At 57.0% G+C, this 15,268-nt stretch overlaps 1 protein-coding gene across 1 annotated transcript; it reads left to right on the top strand.

Moving 5' to 3' along the window:
* Nucleotides 1-3,973: 3,973 nt before the first annotated feature.
* Nucleotides 3,974-7,257, top strand: MAFB (MAF bZIP transcription factor B). The gene has a single exon (XM_030843590.2). It carries the CDS (start codon nt 4,338-4,340, stop codon nt 5,307-5,309), a length of 972 nt encoding a protein of 323 aa, XP_030699450.1. The 5' UTR covers nt 3,974-4,337; the 3' UTR covers nt 5,310-7,257.
* The last annotated feature ends 8,011 nt before the right edge of the window (nt 7,258-15,268 follow it).

Here is a 15,268-nt window from a genome sequence, read left to right as displayed (position 1 = left end):
GGGAACATTGCAAGGGCCAGTTGCCTTTGGGAAAGAGGAGGAGGAAGGGAGAACTATCTTCTGCCTCTTCCTGGAAGCCGAAGCCCTTGGGAAGCTCAGAGGCAACGGGAGCGAAAGAATACCCTCCTCCCAAGGGCCTCAGGAAAGGTAGCCGAGATGTCAGGGCTCTTTGGAGGAGACAGGCGATCTGACATCTGGGTGATGCAAACGCAGAAGGCAGGCTCTTGGGGGTCCCCTAACTCAGGTTCCTCCCCGGCAGAACTCACCCTGGGGCCCTTGGGACCACCGGCTTCCGTTTGGCGACCCGGAATAGTACGATCCTGCAACGCACTTGGCGCAGGGGCCGGGAGTTGCTGGCTCTGCGATTCGAAGCGTTCCGCGTGCCGTGCTTCCCTAACACCCGCCACCCATACCGCCCCACACACCTCCCGCACTGCCTGCCACTGCACCCATGCACGCACAGAGACGCCCACTCGCACACCAAACACCTGCAGCCCTCTGGAAACGAAGGGTGTACGGTGCACCTCGGGGCTGAATGCGGCTGCTGGGAGCGCCGCGCTAGACCGGAGGCGCACGGGAGAGCGCGCCGCTCTCGGGTTAGCGGGCGGGCTGGGCAGGGGCGGCCGGGAGCGGCGCGGCGAACCTCGAAGCCGGCGAATGGCAGTGGACCCTTCGTTCCCTTAGGGAGTAACTTTTTCACCCACTTCCACACGGGGTGCCCCGAGGCTCCGCTGTAGCTCGGACATCTCCTTGATCACCATCGGTAGCTGAAGAATCCCAAGTTGGTGCGCTCAGACGCATCGCCTCTGGCTCAACCTGGGGTGGGTAGGGAGAAGGGGTGAAAAATTCAAATTAGAGTTTGGGGGGTTAGAGACAACAAACTGTTCAGAAGAGGTCTCTGGCCGCCACCAGTCCTCCTTAGCTTCCCTTCAGAAGAGGCTTGGTGTACTACTCCTGTGTCTCCTGGCCTCCTTCCTTTCCACTTCTCTTCCTCGACTCTCCACTTCTCCCACCAGCCCTTCTCTTTTCTTCCCCCCACCCATTACCCCACTAGTCTTTCAGGGATGGCGTGTAGCCTCCGGGTACGCGTCGACCGGGAGCCCAGCACTCTGACCTTTAAAGCCCCCAGGCTCGGAAAGGAGACGCCGGCGTCCGCAGGCGGGAGAGGGATGCCAAAGGGTTTGGGACGCCGCGACCGCGCGGCCGAGCGCAGCAGCAGCCAGGAAGGCGAGGCCGGGCCCCACCGTGAGGTCGGTTGCTCTGCAGCGGCTTTCACTCCGGAGCAACCTGAGCGTCTGCTTCACTTTCACCCAGTTTCCAACAGTTTTTGTTGGAGGTGGTTGTGGGTAGGGTGGGTAGAAGAGGGACTGGCTAGGCTGGGAGGGCGGCAAAGAAACGGGTTATTGGGGAAGGTGGACCTAAGGATGGACAGTCAGAGCCTCAGTCAGAGCCCAGGGGAAGGGAGTATCCGAAACCCGAGACAGAGGCAGAGGGACAAAGAGGAACGCGGCCGCCCAGACAAAGCCCGAGTGCTAGAGACTCTGAGACCGCGGCAGGATGCCCGCAGGGGAGCAGGAGGCTAGAACCCTCAGAGCTGGGGCTGAAGGAACCCTAGGGCCTCGATGGGCCACACTCCCGAGACTCAGGTTTGGTCCTCGACATCAAGGGTCAGACAGACCAGAGGGGACACAATGAGGGCACAGACCGGCCCGGCCGCCTCCCTGCACTCGCAGAAGGCCACAGTGTCCACGGGAAGGAGGGCGCTGGCGGCTGGGGTTCAGCGTCACCGGGAGAGGCCAGTGCGTTTGTCCGGACCTGGCCGCCTGTAGCCTCAGCCATAGTCTGCATAGAACCGAGACGGCCGACCCAGCGTAGCCTCGGAACGTTCCCCTGCTGAGCCGCGATCCGAGTACGCTCTGGCTGCGTGAAAACGCAGCAGGGACAGGCAGGGTGCTCGTCCGCAGCGCCCAGCTCCGAGCAGGGGCGGGGCGGCGGCATGGCCCGCCCGGGAAGCTCTCCCTGGAGACAGCCTGATCCTTTCTGCGGAGAGCACGCTTCTCGCAGAGGGTTGAAGACGGGCTCTTCCAGCACTACAGTTGCTGATCCAAACCTTTCAGTCCAAATTTTAGTTCAAATATATTCATTTTATTAAAAATAGGCGGCCCAATATCATACCTCACTCGAGCCTTACCGAGGGCGCAAGAGAAGACAGTTTTCAAAATTAATTGGAGGAAAATATTTTACCTTCTAACACTTGAAAAAAAATCTGGCTGCGTCCGCATTAGTGGGCCCACCTGACCCCTACGCGCTGCGTCAGTCGTGCTGGTCCCGTACGGGCAGCGGCTGGACACACTCACCCAGTGTGCGCTTCTCCTGCTTTTCGCTGCTCGCGCCCAAAGCTGAAGAGCAGAAGGCGACGCGGGAGGCGGGTCGGGTCTCCGGGTACAGCGAATTTGCGATTTATCCGGTTTCTGCGCCCGGGCCGGGGTCTAGGGAGCTCTTATTTCGGGCCATCCTGTACCCGATACGGAAGGTGCGCAGCGCCCAAGCACTGTCTGGATGCCGTAGTGCGGTGCGCTCAGGGGTCCCCGTCTGCACTCGGGGGAGGTTTCTCATCTGACAGCCCTGGGGCCCCTCGCTGTGGCGTTTCCGCTTTCGGCCATCCGCCTAACTCGGCCTAGGATCTTCTAGAGCAGGGAGCCGCCGCCGAGCACCCCTCCCAGCCCCTCCGCCCCCCGATCCCCGGAGCCGGGGCGCGGAGTTTCATGGCGGGGAGATCAGCGTGGAACTCGCGGCTGAGTCCGAGGACCGACCCGAGAACCTGTACGTGGCTCTAGGGGAATCTGTCTTGGGCTCCGGTGCACACACAGCCTGCGTTCCGGGCCGGCTTGGGTTGGGCGAGTTGGGAAGACCCAGCTGAGTCCGAGTCGTCGGCCGAGACTTCCAGTTGCGGGCCCCGCGATTCGGCGCGCCTTTGCGCACAGTGGCCACTTGGGGTCGCACTTTATGCCTGTTTGAGCCTCTCCTCGGCTGGCTGACGCCGGGATCTGCTTAATCGTTACAAAACGTTCAAACAAAAACAGGGCCGGTTTCCCAGCAGCCAAGAGCCACCCGGAGCACCGTCCTGGGCTGGCCTCAGCCCCCAACCTCGGAGAACTAAGGGTTCACTGCGTTTGGCTGGGGAGAGGGCTTCAGAGCCTTTGGGCCGATTCCTTCCCCACTCCCTTCATCTACTGCATTTGTGGGTGGGGTGTGCGGGGAGCGGCGGGGCCCGCCGAGTCCTGTCTCGGGGCTCGGCCACCACACCCGCCAGGAGGGGGATGCCTCCCGCTTGGCCCGAGGAGTGTCCTCTGAGGCTGAGTTGGATTTGAACACAACTCTTCGCGCCCCAACCCTGCCCCCCAACACACAAACATGCTCAGCCCTGCAAAAACACAGCCACGCACTGCACACACACGGCCCGCGGCCGCGCTGCACACGGAGCGTCCCCCACTGGGCGGGGGACGCTTGGGAACAATGGACCCGAGAGGTGTCGTCCCGGCGCTCATTCTGAGCCTCCTGGGGGTGACACAGACTGGGGTTGGGGGAGCCAAGGGTAAAGAGGGAGGAGAGCGAGCGAAGGGGTGGACGAAGCGGCCCAGCCTATGGTGGTGGAGGCGGGGGGGCTGGCACCGAAGGCGAGCGGGCGGGGGCCGGGACACCGAGGGGGTGGGGGGCTGGGCCCGGGCCGGCTGTCCCTCTCTGCTCCAGCCCTCCGCCAGGCCTCAGCGGCTCTCCGGCTGCTCGAGCCGCCAGTCAGCTGACACGGGGGGCGGAGGAGCTGTCAGGCGCGCCCCGCCCTGCGCCGCCGGTCCGCGGGGCCCGTACAGCCATTGGCCAGCGCGCCGGGCTGCTCGGGCCCCCGCGCCCCGGTGACATCAGGGAGGCGATAAAAGGCAGCGGCTGCGCCGGATCCCGCACAGCTGCACCGCCGGGCTGCGAGCGGCTGAGATCGGGAGAGCCCAAGAGCAAGAGAGCTAGAGAGCGAGCGGCGGGCGCTCGCCCGGCGCCACCCCTCGACCCGGCCGCGCGCCCCGCTCGCTTCTCCACCCCTCCCGGCTCGGCCCGGCCCCGGCTCGGCCACAGCCCCGAGCTCTGGGGCGGCGCAGGCAGCCTCGGGACTCTCCCGCGCGCCGCCGCGTCCCCAGACAAAGGCTTGGCCGGCGGCCCCGGCCCGCTGCGCCCTCCGCTCCCCACCTCCCGGGCTCGCCGCTCTTCGCCCCCGCTCCCGGCTCGGCGCGCCCCGGCCGGCTGCAAAGTTTCCCGGGCGGCGGCGGCGGCTGCGCCTCGCGTGAGCGATGGCCGCGGAGCTGAGCATGGGGCCCGAGTTGCCCACCAGCCCGCTGGCTATGGAGTACGTCAACGACTTCGACCTGCTCAAGTTCGACGTAAAGAAGGAGCCGCTGGGGCGCGCGGACCGCCCGGGACGGCCCTGCACGCGCCTGCAGCCAGCCGGCTCGGTGTCGTCCACACCGCTCAGCACGCCGTGCAGCTCGGTGCCCTCGTCGCCCAGCTTCAGCCCAACCGAACAGAAGACCCACCTCGAGGACCTGTACTGGATGGCGAGCAACTACCAGCAGATGAACCCCGAGGCGCTCAACCTGACGCCCGAGGACGCAGTGGAGGCGCTCATAGGCTCGCACCCAGTGCCACAGCCGTTGCAGAGCTTCGACGGCTTCCGCGGCGCGCACCACCACCATCACCACCACCACCCACACCCGCACCACGCGTACCCGGGCGCCGGCGTGGCGCACGACGAGCTGGGCCCACACGCGCACCCGCACCATCACCATCATCACCAAGCGTCGCCGCCGCCGTCCAGCGCGGCCAGCCCCGCGCAGCAGCTGCCCACCAGCCACTCCGGGCCTGGGCCGCACGCGGCGGCCGCGGCGACGGCGGCTGGTGGTAGCAGCAGCGTGGAGGACCGCTTCTCCGACGACCAGCTCGTGTCCATGTCCGTGCGCGAGCTGAACCGCCACCTGCGGGGCTTCACCAAGGACGAGGTGATCCGCCTGAAGCAGAAGCGGCGGACCCTGAAGAACCGGGGCTACGCCCAGTCGTGCAGGTATAAACGCGTCCAGCAGAAACACCACCTGGAGAATGAGAAGACGCAGCTCATTCAGCAGGTGGAGCAGCTTAAGCAGGAGGTGTCCCGGCTGGCCCGCGAAAGAGACGCCTACAAGGTCAAGTGCGAGAAACTCGCCAACTCCGGCTTCAGGGAGGCGGGCTCCACCAGCGACAGCCCCTCCTCTCCCGAGTTCTTTCTGTGAGTCGTGGCCGCTCCCGGCCCCCGCCCTTGCCCCGGCCCGGACTCCCCGTCCCGTGTCCCCAGCCCCGGACTCCCCCGGACCCTGTCCCTGCCACGGCCCCAGCCATGACCTGTTTGACTTGAGGGAGAGGGAGGAAGGGCGCGCGGGACGCGGGCGACGGGAGGGCGCGCGGGCAGGCAGGGGACATTGGCCAAGGCGAGAGCGGTGAGCGCCAGCGGCGCCTCCTAGACTCGAGCAGAGCCAGAGGGAGGCGAGGGGGTGGGAAGTCCCAGAGCAACTTTTCTCCAGGCTGGAGGGCGGCAAGGCATAGTCGCGAGGAGTCGCCAAGGCCGTCTGGAGACTCCTGGCTTCCTGAACTTTGCGCGTTAAGCCGGGGCCGCTTCCTCGCGGCCCGGAGCGTAATCCAGTCCAGCAAGAGAGCAGCGAGGAGAGGAAAGGAGAGGGAGCCTGGCGTCCCGGCAGGCGCGAGGCGAGGCTGAGCGAAGCAAGGAAGGACAGACGGACCTGTCTGTCCAGGGTCCGGAGAACACTGGCTCTCAGCCCCGAGACGCGGGCCTCAGTTAGGACGTTCTGCGCGCAAATCTCATCAGTTTTATTGCCTGCTCGATTATATAGAAAAAATACGAAAATCTGCATTAAAAATATTAATCCTGCATGCTGGACATGTATGGTAATAATTTCTATTTTGTACCATTTTCTTGTTTAACTTTAGCATGTTGTTGATCATGGATCATAACCCCCTTGTTTCTTTGGGTGAGAAGGGATCGCAGTTCGGAAACTCCGACGGCTGCTTGTCGGGTTTCAGTCTATGAGCTGTAGGCTTGTAAATACCCGCCCCGCCAAACTGCTTAAGAGAACCTGGCAGCAAGCTGAGTGTCTTTGTTTGGGTTTATTATTATGGCATTTTTTTGTAAGTAAAAAAACAAAAAACAAAAAACAAAAAAACAAACTTCTGGGCATTTGCATCAGAAAACAACTCTGTCTTGGGGCACCCTTGGAAATTGCATGTTTTCTCCCCCTCCCCTGCCCCCTTTCGGTCCTCTTTTCCTCCCGTTCTAGTTTTCAATTTTGTTTTTGTTGGGAGAAAGAAGACTGGGGTCCCAGCTCCCTAGTACCAGGGCAGGGCAGCTGCAGAGTTTCACACCCTGGAGGCCGGGGGAGTGTCCTCACATCACCTGGTTTTAGGGCTACGTTGACACCCCTAACAAGATAGGAAAGGAAAACAGACCTTGTTTGCTTTTTATTGCAACCAGAATCACCCCAGTGTCCCCACGAAACTCTCCAGGCCCGCACTAATTGCTGGGGCCGAAATGCTCCTCGGGTGACCGGCTTCACCAGCCCAGACTGCCCAACGGTGACCTGAACTTATGTTGAACCAATCACCACACTCAGAAAGTACCAGAAACCCAAACATTGGCAAGTAATTTTGCAACTTTCAAGTGCATTCTTTAGCCCAATATGTTATGTGTGTTTCTTTCCCTGCTTTTGAGAGAGCGGGAGAGTTATTGGTGGTGTTACCCCCGCCCCCTTCAGTTGTATAGTAGTTATAGGGAAGATCTGGGTGTTTTTTCTTTATTATTACTTTTTTTCCCCCCTGCAGGTCAGTAAGAGGATTTAAGTTGCACTGACAAAAATACCAAAATGAAAGCGTATTTTTTAGTTCTCATTTGAAATTGCTGGCGCTGCTGGCCGGATGCATTTTTGAGTTTGTATTAGTTGATAAATTAACAGTAATAACAAGATTGTATGAACCGCATGGTGCTTGCAGTTTTAAATATTGTGGATATTTGTCCTGCATCAGAAACGAGCTTCGGTTTTTACGGATTCAACTGTGTTGAAATCAAATTTGCCTCAACAGAAATTGTTTTTATTTCATGTACAATAAGGGATCAATTTCAAACCCTGCTTATGATATGAAAATATTAAAACCTAGTCTATTGTAGTTTTATTCAGACTGGTTTCTGTTTTTTGGTTATTAAAATGGTTTCCTATTTTGCTTATTAAAACCATGGAAATGGTGTTTATTTACAGGACTCCGCATTCGCCTGTCTTTTCTTCTCTTGCCTCTTCAAGTATCGCCCCAGTTTGGGCGGCACCCTCACCCTTCCCCCGGCCAGTGGGGAAGCAGACAAATCTGGGCAAAGCTCTCCCTTGAGTGTGTGAGTGTGTGTGTGTGCGTACCTGAGCCTCAAACGTGTCTTCTGCTTCTCACTCTAGGTTCGGACACCGGTCAAGAGCCGGTTGATGAGCGGAGAGGGGGGCACACGCCACTTTAGCGGAGCGTTCAGGCTTGGGCATCACGACGGGTCTGCTGGGCTGCTGGCTCTGAGGTTGGCTGAACCCAGGAAGCCGAGAGCTGCCACCCTGATGGGGAAGCAGGATGTTTCTGGCAATCAGGCTCGTGGGCCCTGCCATTCTGGCCCTCCTGCTTGGAGCACCTGCTGGGAGCAACCAGAATTGCCCTAGAATGCCAGCTCTGAGTGGAGGCCTAGCCCCCTCTCCCCCAGAGCTTGTGAAAGCAGGTGGAATCCAGCACGAGGTCCTGGGGTGTAAGACCCTTCAGACAGGAAGCCCATCCGTGCAAACCGTTTGCTGCCACTCAGGCCTGGAGCCCTCAGCCCCAAGGAAGGGCACTGCACCATCGGACCGGGATCTCAACGACTCCACAAATCGGGGGTCGTAGGGGGTTGGGGCATTGTTCTGGTGCGGCAGCTCTGCCCATATGTCCTTGACAGGGAGGTGGTCCCAGAACCTTTCCTTTCCCAGACTCAGAGGAGGCAAGGGCGTCTGTCTAGGTTCCTCCAAACCCCTCTCAGCCTTCTCGGAATCCCGTCTAGAACTCTGGGTGGGGACCGCCCCCTCCCACCACCTCTGGAAGAATTCTCTGTTTCTTTGGCAAAGGCAGGTTCCAAGGGGTTTCTGATCTACTCAGACCCAGTATCTGCAGTCTGGGAGACTCAGCTTTCCAGCCCTCGGGCTCCCTGGCCCGGGATTCCTAACATGGAATTTCAGGACCTGAATGGGGAGATGCAGGAAACCCAAGCAGTAGAACCCCAGCCAGGAACTAGAGCTGGAAGCAGCCAAGGAGAAGAAAGGGGACGGTGAAACTAACGGCAATAGATTTTGGCCTAGGTCCCTGGAGGCCTGGGATTGGTGGTCAGGGTACGGCAAAGAGGGGGGAAAATCCCGACAGGAAGGATGCAAATAATACCAGAGTAATTTACATGTAGCAGAACTTTGGTGCTGTCTGGGAGGAGAGAAGTCAGAGATTCTAGCTTCAATTAAATTCCAAGGCCCAGTTCATTTCACCAACCCGAAGAGGTACCTGGCAGGGAGGGCTTTGGCTGTGATCTGGGAATAGGATGGAAGCTGGGTCTGGCTGTGGGGTGACTCTACCGGTGCATGCACGGCGGAAGGAGCAAGGGGGTATGATAGCTGGGTAACTGCGTGTGCAAGTGCACATGCACAGAAGGGGTAAAAGCGTGCCCACGTGAACGGTGTATCCCCTTTGGGGCAAAAAAGGTCTGGCAGGTGGCGCTCTGGAAGAAATCCGGATGCGTGGCTCGGGGGACCAAGGGAGACCACCAGGACTCCATGCGGTGGAGACTTGACTCCCTTTGGAATCATCCCAAGCCGACCGGCATCCTCCACCTCTAGAGTCGCCTGGACTCCGCCAGAAAACCGTCTGGGCTGGGAAGGGTCGCAAACTCCAAAACGTTGTTCCTCCTTCCCCAGAGCACAGAGACACACAGTCCGGTGACCGACATCATCACGCTGCATCCTGAACGACACGGTGGCTCAGGCCGGTTCAGAGTGACCATTTGCATCTCTGAGAAGCTGACAATCCCATGACGCAGTCCTAGTGACACACTGACACACAGATACACAGACATCCACATCCTGCCTCCACACTGGTGCCCTCTTGGGCACTGTTAGTCCCTGCGCAACCCACCATTAGAGCACCAACCAGCCCGGGCGCACGCAGATGAGAGCAGGGCCTTCGGAGGAGGCCGGGACCTCCAGCAAGCAAGTTCCGGCCACATCCCTGCCCGCCGCCTTGCCGCAGACCCGGCGCCCAGAAGCTCCGGAAAGCGACCGGGGGCCCGAGGTCCTTGGGTTCGTCCCACCCCGGCGGCGCCTTGCAGGCCGGAGGCTCCTTTCGGTTCCCACCACTCCCCGCCACCCACGGGCTCCTCGCGACCCTCCGTGAGCCGGGGGAAAAAATCGTCCCCACGTCGGGTGTGCTCCACGCCAGCACGGGTCCCACGTAGACAGGCTGGCGCCTGCCCTTGGGAGCGCATGGCGAGACAGACACACGGGCCTCGAGACTGTGGCTCCGCTGCAGCCCGCGACCCGGGCTGGGGAGGCCCCGGTCCGGTCGCGAGCGCAGGACCCCGCTTGCGACCCCGGAATCTCATGGGCGTGCGGGAGGCTGTGCTGGCTGGACCGGTCGGGGAAGGCGCCATCAGCTCCACTTTCCAGTCTGCTCGCGTCCTTACTTTCTTGGCCATTTCCCTTTCCTTAGCTCTTCCTTTGGGAAACGCATCATTTCAGAAAACTTTCTCCCTCCGGTTCCCACCCCCCCCCTTTTTTTCCCTTTCTCTTCTGCCTTTTATTCCGGCGCGGACTGGCAGAGAGGGCTTTGAGAGCGGGCTCTGAGGTGACGGGTAAGTGTGGGGAGGAGTGGAGAGATGGAGATGAGAGTCTGGCGTCCCCAGAGCCACCGCGCAGCGCCGGAGCCCTGGCCAGCTGTTCTGGGCTCCCGCCGGCCCGATTCCGCTATCCTCCCTTTCCCCTCCTCATGCTTCCCCCAGCGGCAGGGCTGGTTGGGAATGGACCCGGAGCAAGGTCCTCGCTGGTGCCAGAGGGGACCGGTCGGTCTCCACTCTCCGTGAACGGAGTCCCTGGGGAGCTGGGGCTGGGTCTTACACCCAGACCCTTCTTTCTGCACAGCCAGTCTTCCTTCAGTCCAGGGTCTCTGGGCATTTCTGTGGCAGGACAACCCACAACCCTGTCAGAGGTGCCCACCTGCCTGCCCACTCCAGCTGTGCCTACCCAGGGGCCTCACAGTGGGAGCTGCCAATAACCATGCCAGGTAACCCAAGATGGTCGTTTCACTTTTTCTGTGACGTAGAGATGCAGCTTCTGCCACAGCCAGCAAAACCCTCAGCCACCCATCCCCACTCCTCAAGTTCTTTCTCTCCAGGCCTGGGAAACAGCTGGGTTTAGAGTCTAGTTCCCTTGCAGGCTTTCAGATGCAAAACCCGCTTCTGAGCCCTTCTGTTTTCAGAAAGGAAAACCCAGCACTGGCGTCTTGCGTAACCCTTCCCTCTACAGCCCTCTGTCCGCCCGCCTGGCCTCACAACCCTGAGATAGCAGTGTTTGGATTTGTTATGTAAGGACAGGAGGATTAGAGGTTTGCTCTGCCCCTCCTCCCCCCACCAAAATAAAAGTCCTCACATGGCGCATCCTGTAGACAGTGTCTTCTGCAGCAGCAGCTCTCCTGAAAGAGTTCAGTCAGGGTAGAAAAGCTGCTCCGGAGCTTGTGCCCAGCACAGTACTTGGGGGAGACATGCCAGCTTTCCATGAAGGGAGAGTCCCACGTGCAGGGTGTACCTGGTTTGAGGAAGCAGCCACCATGAACCGTCCCAGGCTGGTACTTACCAGGCTCAGAGGACTAGCCTCCTCTTGGGGAAGGCAGATGCTTCTGCTGCTGGAATTTCATCATTTCTACACTTCTTGCCCCTGGAGCAAGGTGTCCAGACCCTGGAGAGCACCCCTTACACCTGGAGAGCTCACATTCTCTGTGCCTTGTGTGTCTTCACCATGTGCTACATGCATTTTCCGTGCCTTACACGTGTTCTTAATATCTTGTACCCTTCTCCCTTGTCCTGCACATATTATCTTAAAAGATACATTTAGATAAGAACATCAGAGCTAACTGTTCTCAGCTGGAGGAAATTAAATATATCAGAAAAGTTGCTGCTCCGGTTTGAAAAACAACCTACCTTATTAATAACGATTTGTTCCAAAGCAAAACTTGGTTTTAGCTGCATCTCCGCATTCTTTGCATGTGAAGGCACTTTCGTGTAAAATAGCCACTCATTACACGTTCCTTTTTATTGGCATCAAAAAAAAGATGATGTCCTCTAGGCTGGAGGGGCTGCCACAGAGGCAGTGCAAGGAGGCCTGCAACTTTTGGAAGAAGCCAGTTGCAGCTTGAGAAGAGAGCTGAAGCCCACAGATCCAATGTTTATATTGTTGTGTTTTCCTTTTTGGAGCTTGGGGGCTTTTATCAGGACTTACATTTCGTCCAGTAAATAGACGGGGTGGGAAGATAGAGGGTGTCCATTTCGGAGCCAGGGATGGTGAGATGGACATTGAGCCTGGCCTGTGACTCCATCAGAAGTCAGGAAACGAGGCTGTCCTGAGCTTACTTTCAAGTCCCTTTGTTTCTTCTGATCTGTCACTTTCACTGCCCTGACCCTGCCAGGGTTACTTCCATCTGTGTCCTACTGAGGAGAGCCCATGCGCCTGGGCTGGTCTGGGGACAGCAAAGGGCTGCGCTTCTCAGTGCAGGACTCGGCATCTGCCCTCCTTTGTGTCCTGGGAATCCGAGCCTGGTACATGTCCATTTCCACGGACAGGAGCAAGCAGATCGCAGTGCATACAAGGTCTGACCAGATCACGAGGTTAATCCCATTACGACATTTCACTTAACTCTCTGAGTGCGGGCTGCTAGTACCCATGCCGGTCAGGGATGGACAAGTAGGCCCAGAGTGGTCATCTCTTACCCAGGGTCACCCAGTGCAGGGTCTAGGACTTGAATCCCCACCTATCTGATGCCAAAATTTGTATTTTTGCCACCAAACCCCATAAGTCCACTATCCCTTATCTGAAACACTTGGGAGGGGGGTAGAGCTTGAGGAAAAGTATGGACTGGTGGGAAATAGCCCTTTTGGGGGACAGTTTCCTTTTTAATTCCCTTTGCAGAGGGCAGTCACTTTCTTGGGGGCATATGTAATGCTCTCCAGCCACAAGGCTCCCTGCCCAGGCACGGAGATGGGGAATGGGGCCTTGGAGATGCAGCAGGACAAACAGCACAAGGGGGTCAGAGGGACAATGCAGGTCTGTTGCTCGTTTCAGACTCTCATGGAGGAGCCAGCAGGGTGGTTATGTGTGTGTGTGTGTGTGTGTGTGTGTTGGGGGGAGGCCCACCTAGCATTGTTAGGCTTGCGACATTGGTGCTGTCTGTAATTAATCAGAGTCCTTTCACCTTTTATCTGTTCTCAACTGAACTTTCCAAAAAATGTATCGTAATGATCAGAGCAAGTGTTTATAGAAGAAGTAGCCTCTAGGTGAGGCAATTTTAATGGAATTACTCATAGATGAACCAAAGCTGTTTCCAGTATGATATTGGAGCTTTGGACCCGTACAGAGATGTGCTTACACTCTTAAGCAGGAACCTGCAGAAACACGTGTGTAACTCATGTTTACATACACAGAGACAGGCACATAGGTGCACATACACTTAAACGCAGAATCCACGTGTGCTTATTTGCCATACCTGCACTCTCAGAGTCACTTGCACACACACATGCATGTACATTGCACATGGATCCACAGGTGTGTATCCATGCCCGTGTGCATGCATGTCCGAATGCTCGTACACAGCCATTTACACAGTGTGCATGGACTGTGCAATATTATGCACACGCCCATTTGGATTTATACTCGCACTGAAATACAATTGATTGCATACGTCTATACACTCTCACAAAACGCACATGGGTCACACACACAAACACACACGTTGTATGTTGAACACTGGCCTTCATATCCATTCACACACAAGCACCATGTCACAAGTGAAATGTGGCACTGGTGGGGTTAATAGAGGCCCAGACTCCCATAAATATTTATACGAAGCACTCAGGCTCTCAAAGTGGGAGACGAAACCTCTCCCTGCAAGCCGCTGTAAATCACGCAGCTGCTGTGTGGTACCTGTCAGATCCAGGGCTGTGTGATCCTGGACTTGTTCCATGAGGGCAGCCATATACGTGCTGGAGCACACGGCCCTCTCCCCGCCTCGCCAGGCATCCCAGCAGATGTGCCAAGGTCGGTCCCCACTCCGAGGATTCTTCTGTGAGCAGCAAAAGGAAGCATTTGAACACTGCTGCTACTGCAAGTGCAGGGTTGGGGTGGGGGGAGGTAAGGGCGAGGCTTTTTGTGAATATCTGAGCCTTGTCCTCTCCAGTGAAGAGAGAAGTTATCCCGGAGGGCCTTGGAGAGCAGGTAGGTGCAAGAGAGGGCTGGGGGTCCTGGGCTGATCCAGGTTCACTGCAGCAGGGACTCCAGTTTCTGGAGTTGAGTTCACCTACTAAATTTTGGGTCCCAGGAGCCTGCTGAATGGCAGTGTGCCGTAGCCGCTGTAACCCTGAGTTCAGTGAATATTCTGCCTCCAATCCTGCCACCTCAAAGCATTCATTCAATCATCGAGCAAATATTTGTTGTGTCTTCCCGATGCCAGGCACTGTGCTAGGTGTTGGCAATACAGCAATGGGCAAAACCAGAGACAATCCCAGCAAACAAATCCTCATGCAGTTTACAGTCTAGAAGGAGAGAAGGGGAGAGAGAGAGAGAGAGAGAGAGAGAGAGAGAGAGAGATGCAGTTAGATGTTACACTAACCAGGGTATAATTTCAAAAGGAGACAACTGTTATGGAGGAAAGAAACCGAGCCCTCTGAGAGCCTATGTACAACAAAGAAGCTGACACAGACTGGGAAAAGAGTGGTCAGGGAGGGCTTCCTGGAGGAAGTGATGTTTGAATGAAGATCCGGAGCCTGGGTAGGAGTTATCCAAGTCAAGTGGGTAGGCGAAGAACATTCTAGGTCTAAATTTCTTTTAGTCTTAATTTTAAAATAAGTGATCAGAATCTCTGTCTCCTCCCTGATTTTCTTTTTTACTTTCTCACCTTGTTCACTATTCCTGCCACACTGACTGCCTGGTGTTTCTGGAACTTGCTGGTTACTCTCCTTGCTTAGAGCATTTGCTTGAGCTCTTCCCTCAGCCTGAACCACTGTTCCCCCAGATAAAACTGTGGTAAAGGGCTTCCCTTGTGGCGCAGTGGATGAGAGTCCGCCTGCCGATGCAGGGGACGCGGGTTCGTGCCCCGGTCCGGGAGAATCCCACGTGCCGCGGAGTGGCTGGGCCCGTGAGCCATGGCCGCTGGCCTGCGCGTCCGGAGCCTGTGCTCCGCAACGGGAGAGGCCACAACAGTGAGAGGTCCGCGTACCGTGAAAAAAACCCCCCCAAAATCCCCCCAAAAAACAAAACTGTGGTAAACTCCCTCACCTCCTTTAAGTCCTTGCTCCCATTTCACCTCCTTGATCAAGTTTATCCTGACCTCCCTACTCGATCTGGCAACCGGCTCCCTTCCTTCTGCCTGGGCACTCCTGACCTGCCTTATTCTGCTCTACCGTTTCTTTTTTTGTTTTTGCCCCATAGCACTAATCACCTTAGGACACTGGATTACCTCTTCATTTATTGCTTATTTTCTGGCAAATAAGCTCTGTGAGGTCACTGTCTGCTGGCTGTTTTGTTCACTGATGCTCCTAAGCGAGATGAGTGGTGCCTGGCACAGTAGGACCTCAATAACCCAATACTGGGCTGAATGAATAAGTGTTAAGTAAAATGTATTTAAAGAGGAAAGGGGCAATAGCTGTGAAAGCATGGGTTTAAGGTCCTGGCTATCTGTATTTACCTGTCTATCTATCTATCCAGCCAGTCTATATATCTGTTCATTTATCAACCATCTATCTATCTATCCATCCAATCTATGTATCTATTCATCTATCAAGCATCTATTTGCCTATCAATTATCTGTTTATCTATCCATCCAATCTATGAATCTATTCATCTACCAGTCATCTACCTGTCTATGAATTATATATGTATCC

Source organism: Globicephala melas, chromosome 15 (assembly GCF_963455315.2).
Source record: "Globicephala melas chromosome 15, mGloMel1.2, whole genome shotgun sequence".
NCBI classification, from domain to species: Eukaryota; Metazoa; Chordata; class Mammalia; order Artiodactyla; family Delphinidae; genus Globicephala; species Globicephala melas.
This window is presented reverse-complemented; position numbering and strand designations above follow the sequence as displayed.

Excerpts from the sequence above, each read along its gene's own strand:
- MAFB (XM_030843590.2), top strand. The coding sequence starts at position 4,338 with ATGGCCGCGGAGCTGAGCATGGGGCCCGAGTTGCCCACCAGCCCGCTG.